This window comes from Bremia lactucae, linkage group LG11 (assembly GCF_004359215.1).
Source record: "Bremia lactucae strain SF5 linkage group LG11, whole genome shotgun sequence".
Classification (NCBI taxonomy): Eukaryota; Oomycota; class Peronosporomycetes; order Peronosporales; family Peronosporaceae; genus Bremia; species Bremia lactucae.
In genome coordinates, this window is record NC_090620.1 from 3,397,972 (window position 1) to 3,412,056 (window position 14,085).

The following is a 14,085-nucleotide window of genomic DNA, read 5'->3' on the forward strand; positions in this document are numbered from 1 at the left end:
TCGCATTCAATTCATAAGTATATCAATGTACGCAATTCATCAACTCGAGTGCTTCTACTTTAAAATAGCGACGGAGAACTTTTAATTTCCATCGATGGAACGGGTACTCGATATTGTGCCTTCACCTTGAGATAATACTCCTGCTTCATCATACATGCCTCCATTAGCACCAATTCACAAACTCTTTGCAGTCATTTTCAACATACCCATAGATATTTCCGCTTGTTTGCGTCTTGTAGCAACTTGACTACTTCCGGCACGAGTCGCAGCGTTTGCTCTCCTGTAAATGTATTGTCCAAGTACGTGACAAACTCATCGTCCGTGCATCGATTCTGGCCATAGTCCTTGCAGCTTATCTTGAACTCTTCTACACCCGTGGGCCCCGCAATGTCCTCAATCAATCGCAAGACGCGATCGTACGCAACCTGTACATCTGGACCCACCGCAGCTGCCGGCATTCGGTCCATAAATGGCGACCAGAGCTTCTGTTTCAGGTTCTGGACGCTTCCTGACGGTGGAATACTCATTAATCGCTGCAGTGCGTCATAGAGCTGGGAAGCCGCAGCAGGCTGGTCCACTGCGCCCGTAAGAATCTCCGTGGGGGAAATCTCGCGACCGTAAAAGCGCTTATTAATGTCGGCTCGAGCCATGATACCCGAGCCTTGGAGTCCCACGCCACCAAAAAGGCCTTTTGCGTGGCTATACGTGTAATTCGGTGCAATGCCCGAGGCACTAAAGTTTGCATTTGCGCCCGCTGCGCGGCCGTATGGACCAGCGGCGAATTCAAGGCTCGCGCCAGCAGAAAGCTGACCCTTTTGCATAAAACTCTTGACCGCCACGTCCGAGTTGAGAATAATCATAAACTCAATCATTTGTGCACCTACTTCGGCGCCAAATCCCATACCAGCTGTGCCAATGGCGCTAGGCGCGGACCAGCGGCTGTCCGGGAGCTTCGAAATGACGACCCCCGTGCCCACCTTGCCCGTCCAGATAAAACCAACCTTAATAACCGTCAGAAATGCCAGACCTTTGGCTTGGTGCAGCAGATCAATTGGGATGCGTTTGTCCTGGTCAAGCGTCGGATTAAAGAGATTCTCGAGCGTTTGCTCCGCGGCGCGGATCGCACCTTCCATAGACGTGATTTGGTCCGTCATTCTCGAGGTTTCGAATGCTTTTTAATAATGGCTTAGTCGAAAAAAACGTTTTCTTCTTATACGTAATCAGTCTGAAACTATCAATTTGTATGTCAAGACCGTCTTAAGGTCCGACAGTGACTAAAAACGAGTTACTTTAGTCTCAGATTAAGTCACTATTGCATGTTGCTCGTTGACGAAGGAATGTTACGCGATTGTACACTTTTCCGGCTTCCGAAATATTTATGGCATTATCGTTAATTAAATTCGCATTCGCGTGAGGTAGTCGTCTAAAGTGGGCGTGTTCGTGACCTCGAGCATGGCTTGGCCCAATTGCTCATAGTCCTTGCGTTCATTGTACATTTGTGCACTGATACGCACAAAGAGTTGATTTTGAAACGGCACAACCCGCACGACAAGGCGATACTGGTCATCCAAAAAGTTCATAATGGCATCACACAGCAGCAGCGCTTCCTCGTGAGACAACGGCGTCGTGTCTTCATTCGTTGGCCAATCTACAGGAATGCGCACGTTGCTAACAAATGGAGCACGCTGCCATGCTGGTAGCAACACATTCGTCTTCCACGTCGTCGCCAAGTACTCTCCTGCCCAGTCAATAAGTGCCTTGTTATGCATATACACGCGACTCACACCGACACTTTCGTAAAAGTCCAACGACGACACAATTGTTAAGAAATTAGCTTCATCACGCGTGCCTTGGATCGCAAACTCTTCGACAAAACCTTGTCCGTACGCTAACGACGTGACCACAGGACGCACGGTGTTCTGATACGTTTTGCTCACGTGTAGAAATGAACAGGATTTGCAGCTAAAGAGCCACTTGTACGCCGTGCCAACGTAAAAGTCCGCACCAAGTGCATTTAAATTTAGTGGGAGTTGGCCAGGTGCACTCGCGCCGTCTACTAATACAGGGATATTACGGGCATGGAACAGTGGAAGGAGTCTCTCTAATGGCAGCATAAATCCCGTGGTGCTTGCAATATGATCCAGCACTGCGAGCCGTGTGCACGGCGTAATTGCATCCACAACCTGCTGCACTAACGCGTCGTAGCTTTTAATTGGAAGCACCACGTCCACGACTTTGAGCTCGACAAACTCTTGGGTACAATAACAAAGATGCCGCAACGTATTCAGCACAGCCGAGTCTGTGGACTCAAGCACACAATTAGCGGTTGATTTCTACAATTTCATAATTCCGTCATTGCCACGCACATGTGAGGTTGAGACACAAAACTTCGTCGTCATTCTGTAAATCCAGCGACTGTAACACGGCATTCATGCCCGTAGTGGCATTGGTCACAAAAACGAGGTCTTCTGCGTCGGCATGGATGAATCGCGCTAAGTGCGAAGCTGCTTGGCGCAACATCACGGGCACTTCGCGACGCATAAAGCGGTCGGGATTTGTCTCCATCTTGTTCACAAAGTGAGCTTGCGCTTGCATCACAGGCTTTGGGGCCACACCGTACGCATTGTGGTTTAAAAATATCGTATTAGGCTCGAGATTAAACACACTGCGGCACTCGCGTCCAAATACGAGATTACGCAGATAACAGCGACTGTCGGGCCAGAGCGTAGTCATGTTTTCAGAGCCATACTCATCCGCGCTTTGTCGCTGCGGCTGGTCTTGCTGCGTGGATAATAAAGCTTTTGAACAGCTTGTAGCAGAGCTAGTATGAGGCAATGCCGTGGACGGTGCAACTGGGGTTGTTGCCATTTTCATGGCGTTCAAGTGGCAGCGCACGCCTGAGACTGGAAAAAAAAACGCAAAGTCCAATTCAGAGACTTAGGGGACTAGTGAAGATAAATTTTCATCTGCGCGATATGATTGGTCAAATGAAGCGGATCCCGTGACTTGACCGTGCAATCGCAATTCACTGGCTGCCCACTGCAGGCGACGAGGTGTCATAATCACAAAATTATTTACTACTATCGGGTTTTTGGTTTTAACCTAAAAAAAACGATTTTCGGACAATTATATTTTATTTTATTAATCATTTTCGTTCTTCTTCATCCGAGGGATAGTACTCCGCGGTCTGGTCTTTATAAAATCACATAGTTGAAAACGATGTTGATTGGTCAGAACCATCATTTTCAATTCTATCGCATGGTTAACGAGTCCATGCGGGTAGCGGTGTTGGCAAGTATGCTTGTTACAGTAGGAAGACGATAAGATTCTATATATTGATTGCATTGTCTCCTGTCTGTCTGCCTCCAAGCCGCTCTTTCTCCTAACAGTCTGTGCTCCAACCGTCTGAAAGACAAGATGATTGCTGATTAACTTGTCTACTACCCTTTTGCGCTGACTATCCGTGACCGAAATGACGGCTGGCGCTAATCGCAACTCACAGTCTTCAACCTCAACTTCCAACAAGCGGAGAGTGCGGAATCTCCGGCTGCAGTACATGCAGCCGCGAGCGAGGCATTACTGTCGCTTGCGGCAGGCATTTCGTCTGCCGTAGTATCATCTTCTCCCGCAACATTAAGTGTTGCGGGTGCACATGGTGGGGGTCATCACGTGATTGTGACCCCTCCTTGGCGGTTGACTATGAATGCGAGCCGGACGAAATGGCCGACTCGGGGAGAGCGGAACAGTTGCCTGAACGTCGTCAGCCGGATGACTATGAGCCTTCGAATGAAGGGGCTGAATCGAGTAGACGTGCTAAGAGCATTCGCTATAGCATGTTTGGTTCCAACGATGAGGATGATTCCTCATTGCCAACACCGTCTCCCGTGCCGTCTCCCGCACATGTTTATGTGCGTAGTGATGATGACGACGGCGTAAGCCATCGTAATTAAAGTTCTTGTGGCACCCCTGCTTCAGTAAGTACCACTCAGGGAAGCGTAGACAATAAAACGTCTCGTCTTGCTCCTGAGAAAATGCCGTGACTTTTGCCCGAACGGCTTGTTAGTAGCTTGTCTGGAGAGACTACTCCTCACAATAAATATCCTTTATTTATTGCGACAAAGCTACATGGCCTTGATCCAGCGCGAAGGGCTTTCGCGCTGAAAAATATTTTCATCTCGATGCTTATCTTAAGCATCGATAGTATAGTGGTAACAACAAGCGAGATGAAATCTCGTTGATGCAAGCCTGGAGCGCGTTTATTCGCAATGTCAAAGACACTGGACGCGAAGCCTGGCTTCAACGACTTAACGCGATTCGCGTTAGTTTGAAAAAGAACTCCAACCGGTGCAAAAATTGCATCGGTTGTCTTACGAGGCAGGACTTACATGCCTAACTTGGGGTGACCCCTGACCTTGTTGTTTCGACAACACGAAACGGGTAAAAGAGAATGCCCAATTCCTTTCTTCGCCCTGATGAAGGGCTCGCATCTCTATCAAGATGCGCGATGCGATTGACGTTTTGCAATCGATTTACAGGCGCCAGGGGCGCGTGTTTTCCAATGGACCTTCTGATCTATTGGATGGGTCTCGTCATGCTGACGGACGAGGCCCTCAACGTCAACAACCAGCTGAAAACGAGGCTCCCAGCCGTCATGAGAAGGTGGATTATTGCACCAGTGAACAAAATAACTCGTTCGCTGCCCCTTCACGTCACGATCGTTTACGATACGTTTCACAAGAAAACCTTGACCACCGTGAGAATTCACTAGTGGTTGTGGTGGAGGAGGGAAAATTAGATTCGACCTGTGTGTCGGATCTAGAGTCGAAGATCGACAAACTCGACCACTGCCTCCATGTATTGGAGGAGGGTCTTGATCACGCGCGCAGTAAGTGTCTCTCGTTGAAACAGACGGTGCAGACTCACCGTATCGAGCGGTTGGAAGACCGTTCGAAAAGTGCGTACTCAATGTTGGAGTACGATCGGAAGTATCACGCTCTTCGTGACGAGCTGTCGTCGGCTCGTCGCGAATTCAAAGAACTTCGGATTCGGCATTAGAATCTCCAGACTCAACATGGAAGTCTGGTATGTGATCACAAGAATCTGTTGGGGATTCGTGAAAGCGGTGGTCAGATCCGTCCGCGGGAAAAACCTTGTACTGATGGTACTGGCGGAGGCGGCAAACGCAAAACGTAGAATATGTTCGCACCTTTGTGGCAATTCTATTGTGTACGCATAATCTCCGCGATGAAGTACAAGGAATGGCCCAATGACTTTGGGTAGTATTTTAATACTTCCCACATTAGTGACTACACGCTTAGGTAAGCTTACCGTACACAGTAATACTAGATCATTAATTTTAAATGAAAGAACATTTGCTCTTTCATGTTTGTCTGCGTTCCGTTTCTGCCGGTCCACTGCGTTAGCAATGGAATCTTGTACGAAACGGACCACTGATTCTCGATCCAGCAGAAATTCCTCTGCTGACTCATTTGTTTTGTCTTTTTCAGTGCGTTTTGTGCGCAATGTCATGAGATCTTTCTCTTCTTTGATGTCGATTGCTTCGACATCGTCATCATTCGCGTCGTTGGCAACTTCGACGCTTGCTGAGCATGAGCCAGATACGGCTTTGCTCGTGCGAGTCCATCCCCCCCCTTAAACTAGAGGATCCCTCTAAGGGTGGGTATGCGCGGATAGCGTAAGCTTTTCACGAAGAACAGTGTATGTGTTGTTGACGCATGCACCGAATTGTTGATGGCGAAATCAACCATCGGTAAAAATACTTTGAATTCAATGCGATAAGGAATACCTCATCGCCAGGTGCAAAGACATGTAATGACTGTGTGTCTGGAGCAACTTTCGTCAGAAGATTTACAAATCTCTTGAGGTTGCTGGATTAGTACGGCGTTGCGCCCCTTCTGACCCCAACCGTTTTTTTGCGCTCCGCCTCGCTGTTGCGATTTCGCAACAATGTCGGACCGGCGACCGCTGTCCTTTTTGGCATTCGGTCCATATGTACGTTCAGTGCCCTCGGTACAGGGCCCGGGACACTACACTCATGAGCGTAGTGAGCTAACTTTTGACAGCGATTGCATCTCTGCAATCGCTTATTGCTCGAAAAGCGAGGTCTCTCGCTTTCAACGTAAAAGAGATCCAAAGGTTCTGGACCTCCAAGCTTGTGTCGTCTTGGAGGACGATACGATGACGAACTAGCTTCAGCCTTTCTCAAGCTAAACTCCTTCTCTTCCGCAACGGATAATGCTTCTTCAAGCGTATCAAGTTTTAAGCGGAACATGTGGGTCTTCACGGGACCATCCGTAAGACCTTGCTTGCACACCGTAATCAACGTGTGTTCATGGACTGGGTTATTTGTTATACAACTCGCTAAGAGTCGTATGTGCTGGGCGTATGCGTGAACATCACGCTTGCCTTGCTTGAGTTTCAGAAGCTCTGATCGAGCTCTAAACTCAGTCCTAAGCGGTTCAAACGTCTGTTTGAGCCGGGCTTAAAAAGCCTCTAGCGAGCTAAATACATATGGGTCGCGCAACTTGAGGCCTGGCGCCCTAGTTTTGGCACGACATGCCATATTTTATTGAGCAAATGCGACTTGCATTTGCTCGTTGACGATGTGACGAGCCTTTATGGCATCTTCCAACTCAACGAAGCATCTTAAGAGGGAGTCTTCTTTGACTCCCCTATACTTAGAGGTGTGAATCTTTAAGGTTTCGGGACGACGTGTGAGCGTCATCCTAGGTACAGGGGGCTGTACCTGTTGCAACCTCAACAGTTCTGCCTGTTGAGAGCCTTGCTGATTAAGCAAGACTACTTTCTCCTTCGCCTCGTCAAGCTCATGTTGTATGAACTTGGCGATGGCTGAATAAAGGGCATCTCTGTCCAATCTGGACAGCATGACCAAGATAACATCATTCGTTCGACCGCACTCCTTTCTATGTCACTTAGAAAGGAGTAGCTCTCACGCGAAACATGATGCGTATTTTCATTATCATCTAACATGTCCATGTTAGATGATGGAACTGTGGTCCTTGGACGGACTACAAAGTGCTACCAGGTTCAACGGGGCACTACTGACCTGTTTTGCTTCACTACAAGTTCACTTTGCACTTCTTTAGGCCACACGTCACTTCACGAACACTAGTACGTGCAGAGGAAGACTCTCTCTAAAAGCACTTGCTTCAAAGAGGGTTAAAAGTAAACTGTATTTAATATCAATAAATTCTTCTGTTTCTATGTAATTATACTAACTAAAACTGTAATAAAGTCTTATCTGTTTTTCTCTCCTGTGCTGACTGGACCGCGGAGAAAGTATTTATAATGGCCTATATCTACCAATGGATAAGTTCTCCGAATATTACTATGTAAAATAATATTCTTCCAATATTCTCTACCTTTTGCGTAATATATTAATTAACAACCTTTAAGTGTTAATCTCATGGGACAATTCACTACGTTACAAGTAACGTCCTTCGTGCGATGGTCAGACAAAATTACCACTATGAAAAACCAGTGCAATTAACACTCCTTCTCGGCCGTTGCACCCGCCGCGCTCTCTGCCGACGCGTACCTTACTACTGCTGAAACAATTCTCTCCGATCCAGCATTCGTGGAGTGGGCAATGTTTTGGTCAGCAGGTCAGCGAACATGAGGTTTGACTTGATGTACTGCGATCTATCAATGCCTCGTTTTGCTGATTCACAGATGAACTTAACGCATATGTCCAGATCTTTGGCACTAGACATGCTGTCTTCGGCGTCGAGCTGTCGAATAGCCGCTCGATTCTCCATAAACATGGCAATAGGCTCGTACATCGACTGCCCGATCTATTGCAGCAGCTCCCGGATACCCAAATTCTCGCGCCCCACATGTGAGGCCAACGTTAATCCGCCCTCCATGGTTGTTAACGACACTCCAGTCTGCTTTTTGCAGATCCACAGAATAGCTGGCCCGTCAAGCGTGATCACTTCATCAGATATCGACTTTCTGTATGCTTTGTTGACGGCGCAGTCGGAGTCGCTCCAACTCGCCATGGTAATCTTGTTTCCTTTTTTATGGTCTTCATCTCTAACTTGAGTTGCTCTGTTGTCTTCAGATATCGCTGGCTAGTTTTTAATTACCGATAGTGGGCTGATGTGTGTGCCGTGTTGCCTTGTTAACAGCGAAGCTCACATCGGGTCGGGTGCAACGAGATAGCGACATGAGACTCCCCACAAGCAACTGAAGTCGCAAATCGATGGCTCGTTCTCCCCTTCGGTGCGCCTTTAAGAATACATGATTTTCATTGTGGCGTTGCTGTCGTCGTAAACGGCCAAACGTACGCCGTTCGCGTTGACAAGCCCATGCTGATTCAGATTTTTTTCGATAGTGGCTTGCTGGTCTAGCATAGGTACCATCATTAAGCACCATACGCATGCCCAAGAAGTTTCTCACCTCTCCAAGGTTCTAAATATAAAGCACACCCATGGCAATAAAGAAATCATTAACCAGTTCACTCTTTGAAGCGGTCACCAATAAACGATCGACGTAAACGCCCACGATAACTATTTCCGTATTACAGTGCTTGTAGTAGAGACACATATTGCTCAAACATCGAGTAAATCCAGCGTTAACTAATTTCGCGTGTAGTAAATCGCTTCAAAGCCGTCCGGCCAGCTTTTGCCCTTAAAGTGTTTTTTTTAGTTGAAGCGCCAGCTTGCCCTTCGAGCATACTTAAAACTTTGCAAGCTTCTTGTCTGATATCTCCATTGCTTGAGGAATCGTCAAATAAATTTCGAAGTGGTGTTCCTTCTCGGCTTTAACATACGCGTTGGGGATATCGCCATTTCCAGTAGGTACCCCGTCCCCAACGTGAAGCGAGAGCTAAATTATATTTACTGTGCTCATTTCCTCTATTATCTAAAGCTACTTTATGTTTTTAACCTTCTTAAGTGAAACTAATGTTTACAAAAATATTACTAAAAATTCTCACTAGAAATGGGGATAGCTCTATCACGGCTGCAAAGGTTAACCCGTAGTCCCAACATTTGTTCATTTCCGCAAGCTACCAAACGTGACATGAACCGCTCGATGGCCCCATCCGCATTCGTTTTTGTCATAAAGACCCACTTCGTAAGCAGGATGTGACTATTTTTGGGTGGTACCGCAACAACCCACACTTCATTGTCCTCGAGAGCCTGCAATTCTTGCATTATTGCCCCCTCCCACTTGTTTCGCAGTTGAATTTGCATAGCCTCTCTGTAGTTTTTGGGGTCTGGATCACGAGCGCCGTTTACACTGTTACTAATCTGGAATATTTTGCTGTCTTTGTTTTTATCCAAATTAGCACCCTTCTTCAACACCGACCTCGTGCGATGACGATCGCGTGTCCAGGTCGTATTCGTGCGCCTTTGTGTTTAGGATTGCTGGAAACTAGCTTTAAAATCTTGTTGTGCATATTTTGCTCCTCAGACAGCGCAAAAACATTCCTCACGTGCTGTGTTACCACGACAATTTCGTCCCGTGGGATGCAACTTTACCTATACAATTAAAAGTACTGTAGAGTGGGATGTAGACACGATAGCCTTTAATCTCGTCATTCTTGCCAATAATGCTACCGGAAATTCTGCGCTCGCCCAAGGACTTGTTGCCTTCGGTCCGGTGCACCGTGTAGTGTGAGCCGAAAATGACTTCATCACGTAAGTCTGGTTTAGATTTTCTATCAGGGATTGCTGCCCAGCGTTCGTCTTGCTCGGGCTGGGATTTAGTGTGTACGCTGAGTACCCTGCCGCATCTCCCCAGAAAACTCAACGGGAGACTGCGTGAGAATATTATGCCCCGCCACATATTCATAATGATGGGGTGCAGTCTTTTTGCCTTTCCGTTGCTTGATTGATTGCGGGGCCCACTCACTTGACGTGCGATCCCAGTTCGTTACAAAACAAATCCAGCGTGCGATACTCGCCTCCTCCATCCGTGCGCAGCATATGTATTCGGTAATTTAAGTTGACGCTCAAAAAGGCCATAAAATGCTTAAACTTTTGTACCGCAACGTCGTTTGTCTTGGCTAAATGGAAATCCGGCAAAAATTTGTGCGATGGTCAACAAAATTTACCCTGTACCTGTTCCCTTGCCTGTCGCGAGGAGTCATTAATCCCTTGAGGTCGGAGAAGATGACTCCTCCGATGATACTAGTTAGTGAACTGTTCCCAGTGTCCTTGCTGGACTGCCGATTCTTGGTCTGCTTCTTTTTAGCACATGCGAGACATTTTTCGCGCACTTATGTATGCATGAAGCCGGGTCTGCAGTCATCTATATGATATTTCATAGTGAAGGTGCCCCAACGTTTGATGAAATTGCATCAGAGAGCTCTTTCACACATTCCGCTATGATCCCCATCTCAGCATTCTGGGCTAGAACTGCCATTATGACGTTTCCAGTACTACATTTGCTTTTGCAACCTTGGTCCCGAACAATCAAAATGTTGTTTGCTGTCTCGACGTCGAAGACAGGTGGGCCACCACTCAAACCAGCGAGCACGCGGTGTTCTCCGCGGTAAGACAATGCCAAAAACCTTGGCCTCCAAAAGCCCGTAGGAAATGATATTTCTCTTCAAGTTTCCAGCGTACTGTACATCAAGCAGACGTACTAAGGTAGGTTACTAAAGACGGTAGTCATGAGCACAGCGCTACATTTCTAGTTATGCGTAGCGCACCTCCATTGGCAGTCACGCACTCGCTAGAAATTTCCTCCGCGTCTCAAGCCTATCGGGGTCATTTACAAAGTGACGACTTGACTCGCTATCTAGAGCCCAGCATTCTTGCTCAATTGTCGATTTTTTACCGCCAGGACAAAATCAACCTGATCTACCTTGGTACTAGCTTGTCTGCGTTATGGGTAGACAGCTTTCAGGTGCCCTGTCTTTCCGCACGCGAAACATTTTTGGGGTTTTTGACGCCCCTGCTGTGTCAAATTCACCACATCTTTGCCGAGTTGGCGACCTTTAAGTTCAACCTCTGTGGATTTTGCGAAGTAAGCGAGTTCCACAGCCTGTCTTAAGCTGTCCGTTCTTGTTAAATTTTAGTCTTGACAGCATCGACACGTGCATGGACGGATCTGCGTAATGGACGATGTTGTCCAAAACCATTTTTTTGCGCCGCCGCATGCCTCGCTGACCGCAACCAAATACAGGTAATGTTCGGTCCAGCTTCTCCGCGGGCTCTTTTGCGGCGGTGAACATCTTGATGCTCTGCCCGGGGATGTCTTTTGTCGCGAAGGTGTGTAGCAGCTGCTGCATTGCATGCTCCAGCGTCGGCTCCTCTAACCACCAGCCTTCAACCTGATGGTTGAAGTATCTTTCCGCCATGCACTTAAGGTTATGGCCGAAGATATCGACCTTGATGTCTTCTGTTCACGGGAATTCGCATGCCTGTTCTGCAAATTGTATCTGGCGGACAAACCTTTTTCTCCAGGCCAAAAAATGTTACCACAGTTCTTTTCCGTCAAATGGATGTACACCACCCTTCCCCTTTCTGGCGTCTGGAACCCTTCCAACTTGCTGATGTATTTGTTGCTGAGGCTGTTGCATTGGTTGCTGACGATGCTACATTGATGGTGCAATGAAAGCCGATGGCGGCACGTAGTGCTGTAATAGCAGTTGATGTGATGCTTGCGCCGCCTCAACGTTCTCTTTCGCGACTGAAAGCCTCACGCTTCTGCTCCTTGGACTCGTCCATAGTAGCCGTTCTTTTCTTTCGGCTCATAACCTGCATTACGACAGGTGCGTGTCCGTTTTGATGATGAGAGGGTGAGAGGCGAAGTGATATTAAAGGTGATGTTAAGGTGCTACATGTGCTGCTACGCTTCCTGTCCTTACTAATTTTATCTTGGCTTCTTATACAGGCAGTGCTATTGCAAGCCCATTGCCCGTCCAGTAACGTCCTTCGGAGTGGTCGGCCGAAACCACCACTATGAAACAGTGCAATTTGTATACGTACCGGGGAAGGCGCTCAGGTTTTTCTAAATGAAGACGAGCTATTAAACCGAGGCCACGTTAAGTGAGTTACGAAGCTTTGAATGGATGAACGCCATTGTGGAGAAGCTGGGTTCCATTGCAGCACTGGATGTTGCCATCGAGAACAGCTTGAAAGCTACGGGCTGCAGATTAGGCCATTGAACACCATCCGTCAGCCAGGATTGCAGTGGCGTCTTTGCCTTCTTCGCCAGTATCGAGTATCGATACGAATTCGTAGTCTTCTCATGCCGCGCCGAGACCACGAAGTCAGTCAATTTGGTGTGAAAGGATGTCCGTCTACTGTCGTCAACGGGCGTAATATCATCAATGGATATGTTGCAAAGCTTGCCTTCAAGCTCACGAAAATTGGGTGGCGGCAAACCATCACCAAGAAGGCGAGTGTCGAGTAGATAGAATAGACCGTGCACTGGACCATACATAAATTGGAAGCGGGATGCAGCGAGCTTCGTCAAATTTAGAAGCTCCAGCTGGGCGATGACTGTTCATTCATGGACAGCTGCGAACATGCCCGAGAAGGTATGAAAATCCGGCAGAACTTCTGAAATTGGGACACTGTCAGACTGGTACTTGACAATTAGCGCGTCGATGGGCTCAATAATGGCAATGATCTTGTTCAGCTTCACTACGAATTCATTGCCGGCGAAGGGGTCCTTGATCTTCTGTCGCTCAGACTTCTGTGCATCCGTCTCGCGAGCACTAACGATGCTACTGATCAGGCGCTCTGATGCAAGCACCGACGCACACACGGCTTGAATGGTCCCCCAACGAGGGGCGCGGGTCGAACGAGGGAACATTAGGAATCAGTCTTCTGCGCCTCCTGCAGGCGTACCTTCACGACATGATGAGTGTGGAAAAACTTTGCTAGATCCTTGCACGCGGAAATAAAAATGAGCATGTCCACACATGGATATCCCACGGGATATGTCGCCTCATTGTCGTTGGCCATCCTGGTTTTCGACGCAGAGAACACAACCTTCACATAAAGATGCAGCCCACAAAAACAACAATCCATGGAATACCCCGATAAAAACACCTTGCTAAGCTGTTGCCAAGCATTCTTATTAGCCGAAGTATTGTCAGCCACCGCCCCACAAAAGTTTGACAGCGCATCGGCGCTGTGACCTTGTTTCCGGTAGATACTGACTCGAGGAAAAAACAGACTGTAGGAGATGTGATCACATAGTTGATAATAGGGTCGCTTGATGTCCGACAAGCCGTTACCAGACATAAATGAGCGCCTTGAATGCGAATGTCGACATTTACATCCAACCAATCTTAGCACATATCCAAAAATTAAGAAGCTCGCAGGAAAAAAAAATCACCTGCGAGCTTCTTAAGTTCGGAATAATGTTCTCGTCCGGGAGCACCACGCGAATAGATTCTTGTAGATGAACGTCCTCAATGCGCTAAAAGACGACACTATGGCGTAGTAGTCCATTAGATATAGAGCTGGAACTTTCCTTCTCCGACTGCGATAGCGAATGTAAGAAATACTCCTTAATGGGCCGCTGACCATGCGATGACGCAAAAACCGAAATGACCTTATTAACATTGCGCCGCATGGACGCCAGGTTTTTGTTATATACGAACCAATCCGAGCGCTTTAAAATTTCGAGCCCGTTTGTGACGTGGCGAAACTTAAAGCACTTGTTCAAATGGGTTATCGCAGACTCACTCTTCTTGTGATGATTGATAATACGTCGGCAGTTTTTGCACACCGCTGCCTTAAGCTCTGCGGCTGCACAAAATCCGTGAGGTATCTCCATACTATGCTCTGCGTCTGGCCTATCTTCGTAACGGTTCATCCACGACCGGGACTTCCACCTCAACGCGTTTTTTTTTCCATTATCAGCTGACATGTCCATGTTAGATGACAGAACTATGGTCTTGGACGGACTACAAAGTTCTACCAGGGTGAAACGGGGCACTGCCGACTTGCACTGCTTCAGTTCAAGTCCACTTCGCACTGCTTAAGTGCAAAATGTGCCACATGTCACTTAGCGTACACTAGAACGTGCAAAGGAAGACTCTTTTAAAAGACTTGCTTTTAAGAGGGTTAAAAT

General features: G+C 47.5%; 2 protein-coding genes across 2 annotated transcripts; both read right to left on the minus strand.

Annotated features, from left to right (window-relative positions):
• Positions 1-1,154, minus strand: CCR75_004812 (uncharacterized protein; the record flags this gene model as incomplete). The annotated part of the gene is made up of 2 exons (XM_067962898.1): positions 1-140; positions 207-1,154. The coding sequence occupies 2 exons, from the start codon at positions 1,152-1,154 to the stop codon at positions 60-62; spliced, it is 1,029 nt and encodes a 342-aa protein (XP_067817178.1). The 3' UTR covers positions 1-59.
• A 117-nt stretch (positions 1,155-1,271) lies between these two features.
• Positions 1,272-2,941, minus strand: CCR75_004811 (uncharacterized protein). Its single transcript, XM_067962897.1, has 2 exons — positions 2,367-2,941; positions 1,272-2,299 (listed from the first exon to the last, which is right to left on the minus strand). The coding sequence occupies exons 1-2, from the start codon at positions 2,872-2,874 to the stop codon at positions 1,395-1,397; spliced, it is 1,413 nt and encodes a 470-aa protein (XP_067817177.1). The 5' UTR covers positions 2,875-2,941; the 3' UTR covers positions 1,272-1,394.
• Between the last annotated feature and the right edge of the window lie 11,144 nt (positions 2,942-14,085).